The sequence below is a fragment of the Strix aluco genome, chromosome 1, assembly GCF_031877795.1.
Source record: "Strix aluco isolate bStrAlu1 chromosome 1, bStrAlu1.hap1, whole genome shotgun sequence".
Lineage (NCBI taxonomy): Eukaryota > Metazoa > Chordata > Aves > Strigiformes > Strigidae > Strix > Strix aluco.
The window spans coordinates 125,143,446-125,156,085 of NC_133931.1; the positions used below are offsets into that span (position 1 = coordinate 125,143,446).

At 36.4% G+C, this 12,640-nt stretch overlaps 1 protein-coding gene across 1 annotated transcript in view; it reads right to left on the reverse strand.

Annotated features, from left to right (window-relative positions):
* Positions 1 to 12,640, reverse strand: part of MALRD1 (MAM and LDL receptor class A domain containing 1) — a 291,044-nt gene that overhangs the window by 47,226 nt on the left and 231,178 nt on the right. The window contains exons 33-35 of the mRNA XM_074814744.1: positions 11,394 to 11,669; positions 5,965 to 6,090; positions 2,277 to 2,343 (exon numbers count right to left, since the gene is read on the reverse strand). Of these exons, the coding sequence (XP_074670845.1) occupies positions 2,277 to 2,343; positions 5,965 to 6,090; positions 11,394 to 11,669 (469 nt within the window). The remainder of the gene's footprint in view (positions 1 to 2,276; positions 2,344 to 5,964; positions 6,091 to 11,393; positions 11,670 to 12,640) is intronic.

Below are 12,640 nucleotides of genomic sequence, written 5' to 3' on the forward strand. Positions count from 1 at the left end.
TGTTTTATAGAAACTAGAACACAAGCATCTAAAGTGGAGGAAGATTGGAATCCCTTGTGTAAGAAAAAATAGCAATGAAAGTATATGTTAACAAATTTTCCCCTTGTCCACTGAGTCATTGAAGAGTATTAGTCAAACTCAGTTACTTTTAGGATCACTGTAATCTCCACACAATTATCTCTGGGCATCTAGGAAGACTCTCCTTCTCTGCCACTTCTGTGACTGGGCAGTATCTGTACTCCGCTCTTTTCAGGGGTCTCCTTGCTGCCCAACAGGCTTCCTGCATTTTTATGCATTCTGCTTTTTCTCCTGACCTACCCTGCGGTCTACAAGAGCAGTAGCTCTCAAGAGAAGATATCTCCACCTAAATCTATCATCCTTTTTTCAGGAAATTTAAGGTAAGAACTGAGAGCAGACAGGTGAAAAAATAGTGTCTTTTCCACACTTTTCTAGGGTTTTAATTTTTTATCATAGGAAATGCAAACTGGGATACTTCTACATTTTTTTATCATTTAAAGTACATTTTATTCTTTTATTTCTTTTCATGATGTTGACATGTACGATTTTTGAAAATCATACAGAAGTTTATCTTAGAAATGGCTGACTTGCCTGTTATATGTATGAGTAATTTCTTCAAAATATTATAAAGCTTTAAATAGTACTGATTATTCCGTTTCTTCTCCATTTGTTGTTCTCCAGTCACTTCCCTTACCGGCAGAGTTTTCAGAAAGACTTCCACTATTGCAACATGAACTACTTTTCTAGTATTCTTGAATAGAGATGACCAATTTCCCCAACACAAGCACATGGTGCTCCTGGAGTTATGTTAGCCCATCAATTAGGTCATTTTCATTTCTGTGCCTTTGCTCCAATTACCTATGCATTGCATCAGAATTCAATATCATGTTTCTTACTGAATGCTGAGGGAAAGTATCCTATTTACTATTTTACTATTCCAACTATCTTATTTCTGTGTATAAAGAACACTTTTTAATGTGGTTTCCTTTCATTTGCAAGTCCTAACATAAGTTCCATTTTTATAATTTTCTTTTATCCTTAAAATATGAATTACTCCCCCAGTGCTTTGTCCCTACAAGCAATTTTCTTGTTGACCGCTTGTTTAATCTACCAATTGTAAATTCCCTGTCTATTCCTAATCCCTTTATTTTCTGCTGGCTATCCATTCCATTTCATCTGCTACCTTTCTCCATGTTTTTTGTCCCCTTCCTCTCTTTCCGTGTCCCAAGATGTTTTGAAACAGCCACCTTAATGAAATTCCAAGCTTCTTGCAGAGACTATTCTCTATTCTTATGATAGAGGAGATTCTTTGGAAAATCTGCAGGTAATTAACCATATTTTCTGAGAGCAAAATCAAAGTACTCTATACGAGTGCCTGTATTTTCTGAGTATGTTATTTATCACAATTCTTCAACCAGTAAAGAATAAACCTGTCTTGAAAGATACAAATTCTGCAGTGACTGAAATTTTTAATGTGAGTTTCCTGGAGACTAGGAGACATATCTTAACACCTGGTCTTGACGAAGATAGATATTCTGATAAAACAATCACTTCTTTAGTAATTCGGCAAACTCTTTGGCAAGATCTACTGAAGGACAAAAGTATGATAATGTATAACGTCATTTCTTTCTTTGCACTTTAAAAAGTCTCCTGTGGGAAACAGGGTGATATTTTGTGCAAATGAATCCCTTCAGATAGCCTGAGACACTTTCTAATGACTCATACATTCCTCATCAGAATTTCATACATTATCTGTTTTTCAGAATAGAGTATTTCAAGAAAAATACAAACATATGTTTAACTCTTTGTTTGGCATAAGTGGAAAAACATTACCTTCTTTGAATATATGCAAAAACTAACATTATAACAGAAATACATCACAAGTTCCAGTAAAAAGGAGAACATGGCCTGCTGTAAATCTCATCCGAGGTACACAATACTTGCTCCGTATAAGCCACTATTTTTTATAGAAGCAAGTTGTTAAATGTTGATGTGAAACATGAGACAGAAAACTTAAGGTGTCGGGCCAACAGGTTGTCTCATGTAATGATAGATGAAAGTCACAGAAAATTCTATCTGATAATATTCTTCTCAAAATATGGTTTAACTCAGCAACTGTAAATAATCGTGTAGACATACAGAGACTTTTAAAACTACATTTCTATTGATCATCATTTCAGTCCCTGGGGAATGAACCAGCTCTTTCAACAGCACCTTTTCCCAACTTCAAGCACAAGTCAGTACCCAATGAAACTTACTGGCATAATGGAATGTCATCTTTGAGGATGCATCTTCCTCCATTTTTGCAGTATTCTTCAGGACAAACTGCAAAAACAAAAGTAAAAATTATAATTTAAATTTGCCCCCTTGTTATTATCTTTGTCATTGCCTGATTTTCAAAATGGCAGAATATTCACATCTGTCATTTTGGGTGCTTAGCACTTCCAAAAACTCTTCCTTTAGACCTTGACTTGGTGATACAAGTGTCAAGCCATAAATACATTATAGCTAATGGGGTCCTCTTGGGCTTGTAGAAATCCTTCACTTGAACAGGCTTCTAATTTTTCTCAAGTCAGAGTTTTATTTGACTCCAAAAATGGAGCTTTTGCCACCTTACTCAAATTTCAAACAAATAAGAATATATAAAATAAGAGCTAAAAGAACGGAACTTATATTTAGTTAGTACCTGTCTATTTTATTATAATAGCTTTTATATATAGGGGTGATGAACAGACACTTACTCCTGTATCACCAACTTTCTTATTAAAGATGTCCAGAATTTTAACACTTAAAAACCACTTCTAGTTAAGAACTAAAGAAATCAGTCCTGAGTAGAGTAAAGGTTTTTAAGTAGAGGGGGATGTCAGTGATATACTATTATCAGCTTTTGAAATCCCTTAATATGGATTTCCTCATCATCACATTTAATTTTATAGAAGTTTAGTTTTATGTCCCCACAACAAAAAAAAAAACAAAACCAAACCCGAATCCCCTCAATCTTCGTTAGCAATAAAATAACTGGTAAAATGCCAATTAGGTCTAAAGAATTTTGCATGTATGCCACATAAAATTGTTTGCTGAGGCATATAAACAATGCCATTCAGTGTGGACACCTCCAGTTTCAAGAAGAAATTTTTTTTGAAAGTAAATTACTTTTTCAAAAGATCTGCTTTCTGACAAAATAGTGGAAGATTTGTAATTTATTTTCATTCAAGTCTAGTAGTTTATGTTCTATATTCTTCTACATTGGACTAATTTTCTGAATATATCCATTTTAATTTAAAGGAATTTAAAGTGTTTAATTTAAAATACTTCTTATAAAGTAAATTTACTAGTATGTTTTCTCTCTGCAGTGTAAAACTGGTAATTTTTTATGTTAAAGTATGATTTCTTCTCTCACATTAAAAAAAAAAAAAAGTATAACAAACATATATAATGAACAGAATACTTGTGGGCAAGTTTGACTCCCAGAGAAACCAGTGGATGCTTCCTACCAAGAAGTGAAAATAAAAATTTATTTTGTAAATAAATATTTAACATACTATAATGAATTATATCATCACTATACATGCTATATATTGTGAACTTTATCACATAACTCATAATAAATTATAAAAACAGAGTTAAATTCTCAACTAATGCAACTTCCACAAAGTTGGGGGAGTACTGTTACACAGAACTGGCCCAGAGCTCGTAACTGGTGTGGGGAAGAACTGCAGCATTTTTGTGTCACTGAATGGCATGCTTTGAATCTAAATTTAATTATTTCTGTCATAGAATCATAGAATGGTTTGGGTCGGAAGGGACCTACCTTAAAGATCATCTAGTTCCAACCCCCCTGCCATGGGCAGGGACACCTTCCACTACATCAGGTTGCTCAAAGCCCCATCCAACCTGGCCTTGAACACTTCCAGGGAGGGGGCAGCCACAGCTTCTCTGGGCAACCTGTTCCAGTGTCTCACCACCCTCACAGGGAAGAATTTCTTCCTAATATCTAGCCTAAATCTACCCTCTGTCAGTTGAAAACCATTACCCCTCATCCTACCACTACGCTCCCTGACAAAGAGTCCTCCTCATCCTTCCTGTAAGCCCCCTTTAGGTACTGGAAGGCTACTATGAAGTCTCCCCTGAGCCTTCTCTTCTCTAAGTTGAACAACGCCAACTCTCATCCTGTGCTCACAGGGGAGGTGCTCCAGCCCCCTGATCATCTTTGTGGCCCTCCTCTGGACCCGCTCGAGCAGGTCCATGTCCTTCTTATGTTGGGGGCCCCAGAGCTGGATACAGTACTACAGGTGGGGTCTCACGAGAGTGGAGTAGAGGGGGAGAATCACCTCCCTTGACCTGCTGGCCACCCTTTTCTTGATGCAGCCCGGGATATGGTTGACTTTCTGGGCTGCAAGCGCACATTGCTGGCTCGTAGTCAGTTTTCCATCTGCTAATACCCCCAGGTACTTCTCTGCAGGGCTGCGCTCAATCCGCTCTTTACCCAGCCTGTATTTGTGCTTGGGATTGCCTTGACCCATGTGCAGGACCTTGCACTTGACCTTGTTGAACTTCATGAGGTTCACATGGGCCCACCTCTCAAGCCTGTCCAGGTCCCTCTGGATGACATCCCTTCCCTCCAGCGTGTTGACCACACCACACAGCTTGGTGTCATCGGCAGACTTGCTGAGGGTGTACTCAATCCCACTGTCCATGTCACCAACAAAGATGTTAAACAGCGCCGGTCCCAATACTGACACCTGAGGAACTCCACTCGTCACTGGTCTCCACTTGGACATCGAGCCGTTAACCACAACTCTGAGTGTGACCATCCAACCAATTCCTTATCCACTGAGTGATCCATCCATCAAACCCATGTCTCTCCAGTTTAGAGAGAAGGTTGTCCTTATCCTCTTCCTTATCCACCAACACTGTAATCCCACTGTAGAAGGCCACCAAATTTTAAGGCACAATTTGCCCTTAGTGAAGCCATTTTTGCTGTCACCAATCACTTTCTTATTTTCCATGTGCCTAGAATAGTTTCTAGGAGGATCCGCTGCACCCTCTTGCCAGGCACAGGGGTGAGACTGACTGACCTGTAGTTTCCTGGGTCTTTCTTTTTAACCTTTTTAAAAATGGAGGTTATGTTTCCCCTTTTCCAGTCAGCAGGAACTTCTCCGGACTGCCACAACTTCTGAAGTATGATGGATGGTGGCTTAGCCACTTCATCCGCCAGTTCCCTCAGGACCTATGGACACATCTCATCAGGTCCAATAGACTTGTGCACCTTCAGGTTCCTTAGACGGTCTTCAACCTGATCGTCTCCTTTGGTGGGTGTCCCCGCCTTTACCTTCTGTGTCTTGGACGGTGTGACTGGAGCCCTTTCTGGTGAGGACTGATGCAAAAAAGTCTCAATCTATCATCATCTATGTTTTTGTTAGATTTTGTTAACAGAAGTCTGATCCCTATTGGATGTATATTATTATCTTGTTCTTACCTTTCTCCACCATTTAACTATTGCAAACAAAACCTGAATATTGTGGGAAATGTACTGTGTTAAAACAAATGCTATATGTTTTGTTTTATTTTCCAACCTGGATTTGCATTAGACTTGAAAAAAAAACCCAAAGAAAAAATCCTATTAACTCAGAAATGTGGGTTAATTGAAGTGGGTCATTCAATTGCCTAAAATCAAGAGTGCTTTAGTAGTATACTACAGAAATTTTTTTTAAAACAGTGTATTTATACCTTATGGAACACTCCTTGGGAAGATGTTAACTAAGCATATTATTTTCCATTTTTTTCTCCTTATTTTATCTGTCTCATACTTTCATCAGGAAAATTCATGCCTATTATAATTTGATTAAGTTTTAGCAGAGTCTAATTTGAGGACTGTCTAAAGATTCAGTAGAAAATGACTATATTTTTTTGTTTCAAATGATATTTTTCTGCATAACTCAGTACCTGAACAGCTGGACTCATCAAGGCTGAAATCAATGCAGTTTGCAATGCCATCACAACGTTGGGAGATTGCTATACATTGATTAGTTGATGCACATAACAAAGAACCGTTGAAACAATCTTTAATGGCTGAAATGAAAAGTAACATGACAGTTATTATCAACTATATTTCTTTTTCTCACTGTTAAAAAACTTGGTTCGTACTATAGTATATAAACTTGCATTTGTGTGACCTCTACAAGCTTTCATCTTCAAAGACATACAACTTTACTATTGAGTAGATAAATAAATAAACAAACACAGAGCACAGATGTTACAGAAGCTGGTTTTTCCCATGTTATATCTGTAAAGAAGAGGAGGGTGTATTTATTTAAAATGTTGACAGAGAAAGCTGCAAAACCCCAATGAAAACCCATAAAAAGATATCACAAACCAGAATCAACTCTCATTCATAACCTAGTTTTAAAATGATGGAATTAATTTTTAAACAAATAAAAAAATTGACATTATGTAGTTTTCTTCTATTACAAGAAACCAAATACTAAGGGATAGTTAACATATAAAAAGTAGAGAAATACTTGACTGAAACATCTAAACTTGCACAGCTTTTTTATTCTTGGGCATTTGGTTATATTTTCTACATTTGTCCTGAAGAATTATAGGAGTAAATCTTTCTGTAATCACATAACCACTGAATTATTACTGAGTCGCTGATCTACAGGATGTACCTGATGGTCCTACAGAATCCTGTAGAGTATAACGCCATTTTGTCATTTTACCTCACACAAAGTTCTCTTACACTGCCTTAAACTACTGTTTTATAAGGTTTTTGTTTAGGTAATTTAAGTTGAACTCTGTCACCATGACTAATGCAAATCAGAGGGAACTCTTCTGACTCCATCAGTTAGATATATTCACATTAGCTTGTGAGTTTACAGTGAGAGAAAGAATCTGGGAATATTAAAAATACCCCACTGCCACATTTAAATTTCATAATACTTTCCTACGTCTGGGTTCAAGAGCCAGTGTACAGGGCAATAAGCTTCCCAGGATGGATGGCCAACTGATGTAGGATATATTTGTTCCACTCTTAGATATAATTTAAACCACTGGCCTATATAGAATGCAAGACTGTGCTAAATTGAAAATACTGCAGTTCAATTTAGACCACAATAATGGAGGCAAATCTTGCCAGTTTTGATCTTGCCAGTCAGCTCTTGCCAGTTTTGATATTTTTCAGAAATATGAAATTACTCATGTGACTAAGGGTTTGTAGGATGAAACCTTTTAATTACATACACTGACCATTTACTAAAGTCTGCAGAAAAGTCTGTAGAAGAATACTAGCAACTATAAAGAGAAACTTGCTTTTGTTTCTGATTTCAATTCAACTTTATGAGAACTTAAAAGCTTTGGCTGGTTTTAAACTATCACTATACTGTTCTTCATATGTGTTTATATCAAAGTCTCTTCAATTGACTGGAGAAGTCTTGATATTGAAGAGGGAATTTTCTGGTAGTGGAAGCAGTATAAATGTGACAGCAAGAACAAAAGTTTCCTTTTCTGCTCTCCATTCCCTTGACCACTCAGTCTGGCGGAACAAGTTGTGGCAGACTGAAAAACCCCAGCAGATTTACTCCACATTTGTAGCATATCCTACCATCTATCTCTTACGATCGTCAGTTTTCCAGAAAGTAAGTGACAGTCCCATGCCCTCTGCTGCACTTTCCTAGCCAAATAATAATCTCATACTTATTTTGGTGCAATCAGATGCAAATACTGGACAATCTTTGCAATTTGGGGGATGATGTCCCAGTGGTATTTGAACCAGTTTTATAAGTGGTCATTTGCAACAAATACCCAGTCTGTAGATGTAATTACATGTTCAGACTAGGACTTCAACAGAAACAAAGTTGGAAATTTGACAAAAACCATATTCTTCTTATGTGCTTTAGATCTCTATTTGCCCGCACGTGTATTTTGAGGAAGCTGTAAACTATGTGGATATAGAGTATTACTTATGGTTTTTCATGTATATTATGACTAATACAGAGATTCAGTTCATGAGTTTTAACTGGCACTGAGGGTTATGGTAAGAACAGAAAGTATCGTTTAGCCTTTTATTATTTCCACTAGTCCTGGACTGCCTGCTATACTCATACCTAAGGATAAAACAGAAGAAATGTTAATTATTTTTGGTCCATTTGTATCTGTTGATCAGCATGGTGCTTTTGACATATTCCTTTACCTTGAACAATCTCACTGCACTGAGATTTTTATACCACATACTGAGGGAACAGTCATGGCAATGGATCTGACTGCTGAATATTTTGCACAGATCCAGCATTTATGACAGGAAAGGACAATGACACTAAGTTATTGGTGCCGAGGTAAAGAATGTTAAGAGCACATTTTAAAAATATTTTTTTCTCTTATTTCATTGAAATGAAAATTAAAATTGCTTACTGTTAACAGAGTTACAAGTACCTTGACATTTCTCTGACTAGTTATTCTTTACTTTTATGAGAAGCTTTCAAGTGGTTTTGGGATAAAGACATTAAATGGAGTCATTAACAACAGTGAAGACAGGGAAGTGAAAATAGATTTTCACCTATATTTCATCTCCTAGGTCCAAATTAAATCTGTAGAAAGGATAAAAATATCACATCCCCTTTGAAAGTATACTAGGTATATACCTAGTAAGTAGGTATTTAAACCTTACCAAGATTACAACGGATACATTTTGGTGCACTACAGAGAAATGAGAAATCATTTTTTGTTCATTGCTATTAGCATTTCAGTCAGATGGTGTTGGGGGTCTGTGGAAAAGTAATGTATATACCCCATTGGTGCCAATATGTTTATTTTACATCCTTATTATTGTAATCAGGATTTTTTTTTTCTTAAATAATTAGATAAAATAGGTGAGATAAAGTACCCTTCACTAAAATTGACAAGAAGAGGGCTGGCCAAGTAGAACTTATGTATCTGGAAAACAGTTCCAAGATTTTCTTGTTAAAAACAGCAAGTAATAAAAAAATCCACCATGTTAGTAGGTATAAAACAGTATTAACATAATACTGTATAACCTAACTGCTGAGTGAACTCTACAGGAAACTCTGTCTACATAAATCTCTAAGTCATGCAGAAAAATATTTCTGTGGTAGAAATTGTGGTTTCACTAGAGATCTGACTAATGCTTTTTTTTTGTTTGTTTTTCTTTGTCCTGGCCTTCTTTTGGGTTTTATACTTAATCTCTGCAAGTTGCAGGATGCATTTTGACAGCTGGTCTTCGTCCCAGAAGAAAACATTCTCTGAATTCAGAAGCCAGAACACTTTTGACCATCTATTGTTACACTTAAATGAATGAAATTGCTAAGGGACAAGGCGCACACAAAATGGAAGGTGCCAGTAATTCCTAAACTGAAATTTTCTACAATCAGCAGGAAGATTTGATCTGCACCAAGAAGAAAAAAAAAAAACACCTTTGCTATTTAAATCTTACTCTGTGTTCATAACTGCTTAGGAAAAAAATATTCAATTTCAATCTAAAATCTGAAAAAAAACCCCACTCCCAATCTGTGCTATTATTACAGTACACATAGGCTGGAGTTACTAGCACAACAATCCATTTTATAGATTACGCAGAAATTTCAATAAAATAAATAAAATTTGTGAGATATTTGTTTTTTCTCTCTCTGACTTTCCTCTGTTGACAAACTTATGTGGCATTTCACACATTAAAAGTAGACAGCTAGAGATGAAATGCTGCACTCTCATGACATACACATTTTGATGGGAGAACTAGCTGTGACAGTAAACAACTTTTCACTGATTCCAATTCCAAACTACCACTAACTGCTTTCTTTTTGGTTTGCCTGCAACCACAATCTTTTTCAGAGAAAAAACATGAGTCATTGCTTCTGTATTCCTATCTTATATTGTCAACACTTACATGTTTATATAGCCAAAACTGAATTTTGGAGTAACAATGTGATTACAGATTTGGCTAATTTTCCTCCACACTCAGAACCCCAAGCTGTACAATATCTATGGGGAATTTTGTTCTTTGAATAGACCAGGACTGAATTTTTCCTAATTACCTGGGCATTGCTTAGAAGGCAATGAAATGTTAATGTTGGGTTGATGGTTGGACTGGATGATCTTCAAGGTCTTTTCCAACCTAGACAATTCTGTGATTCTGTGAAATAATCTCTCAGTTGCTTGGGGAATACTGATAATCATGGAAATCTTGTGGCCTTTGGATTTTGGGATTGCAGAACACATTAGCTGTTCTGGTGTAGAGTTGGGATGCACATGTACCAGGATACAGCAGGGAGGTCTCTAATAGAGGACAGATTGAGGAGGAAACAGGGCCAAATTAAGACTAATGCGGAGAGGGGGGACATGTCAAATTTCTATATGCCTTTTGGGGCATGTAGAATTTAAGAGATATCTCCGAAATCATGCCTTTTGCCAAAAAAACTTCAGAGCCCACTTCTAAACAAAAGTGCCTAGAAAGCCATGCACAGATAATCAGTGAAATCCATGCCAGTTTTGTAGAGTAATTTGTTAAAAGAAATGGCATTTACAGTATCTGCATGTATATTCAGTAGTTTTGATTCAAAATATTAAAGAACTTGAGTTTCTAGCCCACTGGAAACCGACATTTTACTAACTGTTTTGTTTCTGATAAGGATGAAAAATAAAATGTTAAAAAACTTTTGCAGAATGAGAAGTTTTGGAAGAAATGTTTTTGTACGTATAAAGCCTCTCATTTTCATTTTATTTTTTTTCCTCTCTCTATAACTAATTATTTTGACCTTCCTGGAATGAAACATTTGGCCTCAGTTCATCTATCAATAATGAAATATTTTGAAATGGGCAGACACTCACTTTTGTGTCTATCTGAAACTTCACGGTATCTCATTGCAGTTACAGTCCAAAGGCTGTTCTTGCATTTTGCTTGTGAGCCCTTTTCCTTGGTAGGGGCAGAAATTGCTGCTACTGCATGAACAGACTTGATTTCAAAATCCTTGAAAGGTCAGGACAGCCTTGAATGTTACTGAAATACAGAACTGCAAAAGTCTATCTATCTGTCATATTGTAATCAGAGATGAGGCAATGTAAATGCAGCTGACTGTACTGCTATGGAAAAAAGCGGAAATGCTTCCAATTATTAACAGAAATACAATACAAACAACTTTAAGCATTTATCAAAGTTGATAGCCAGAGAATGAAAATGCATAAGCAAGATTATTTGCAAATGTAGTATCTTTCCAGGTAACACATTATACGTGCTACAAATAACATTTTTCTTGATGAGGGATAGTGCATTTTACACTATACTTGATTATATTGCTCTTTTTCACATCACTGTTTTAGTAAAGTAAGTTAACATCACTTTAACTGCATCAATGAAAGTAACTTACGGCAGCCAACTTCATCTTCGTTAAGGTGGCAGTCAGGCACACCATCGCATTTCAGGAGTGATGGAATACAGCCTTCGGAAGGACACAGGAACTCTGTTTGCTTGCAGAAGTTTGGAGACAAGGTGGTTGGTGTCTCTGTGAGACAGTTAATTTCATCACTTCCATCCATGCAGTCTTCAGACCCACTGCATTTTGTAGAGAGGGGCAAACACTGCTGCACGTATGCACATGTGAACTGGTCACTACTGCAAGTTGGAGGGTGTGGATCAGCTGATCCTACAAGAAGAAAAAAGAATATTTATAGATTCTGTTCTTTCAGCAGTCATCTATACTGCCTTTGAGATGTACATAGGGACTGCTGGCAGGAGCACTTTAAAAAACACCCAAACCAACTTGTATAAAGACACAGCTCCTAAGTACAGAACACACTATTGAAAACATTTTGTCTCATCACATTAACTCCACTGTTGTTTCAGTATTTTGCATTTAAATCTCAAATTCATCATTTGTTTTGGTCCTGTTACTGCTTCTGCTTTAAACTTATCTTTCACCCTGTATCGGGAAAGGGTTAAAATAGCCCTCAAGTTACAATCGTCCTCTGTATGTATACTGAATGGGTGAACAACAATCAAAGACTGGATCAACAAGGAGCTCTTTTCACGGAAAGCTATTGTACACAGTAAGGTCTGAGCTCTCAGCAGAGTAAGAAAAAGATTTTTGTAAAGTAACAACAAAATTTTTACTGCTTTATTATCACTCTGATTCTGTAGCTTATTTTGATGTGATAGAGAATTAAATCAAAGAAAATGCTAGATAAAAGTTTCCAGGGTACAAGTGGAAAAAAAAAAAGTATTTTTAAATTTCAGACTTTGACTAATTTACACAGCTGACAAAATAAGAAATACCCCATGCTTACTTGCATTGTTGGAAATAAAAACTTTCTGTGATCACTTATACAAATAAATTTGTCTCAGACATTTAAATCCCTCTTTCTTCCTATGAAAATCATTGCAACTGAATTTTACCAGCATAAGAATTAGAACTATTTGTGGAAACTGAATTCTAAGATGCTGGCTATGCTAACGCTTTACACCAACAATGTCTCCCATGGGAGCAATGTGATGGATTCCTGTAATTTTTGTTTTATGCTCAGAGAAAAGAGAAAATTCTCCAGAATTTAACTCTATGTATTTAATCTTTTCTATGCCAGCTTGCAGCAGGTGAGTAAAGAAAATAATATTACGATT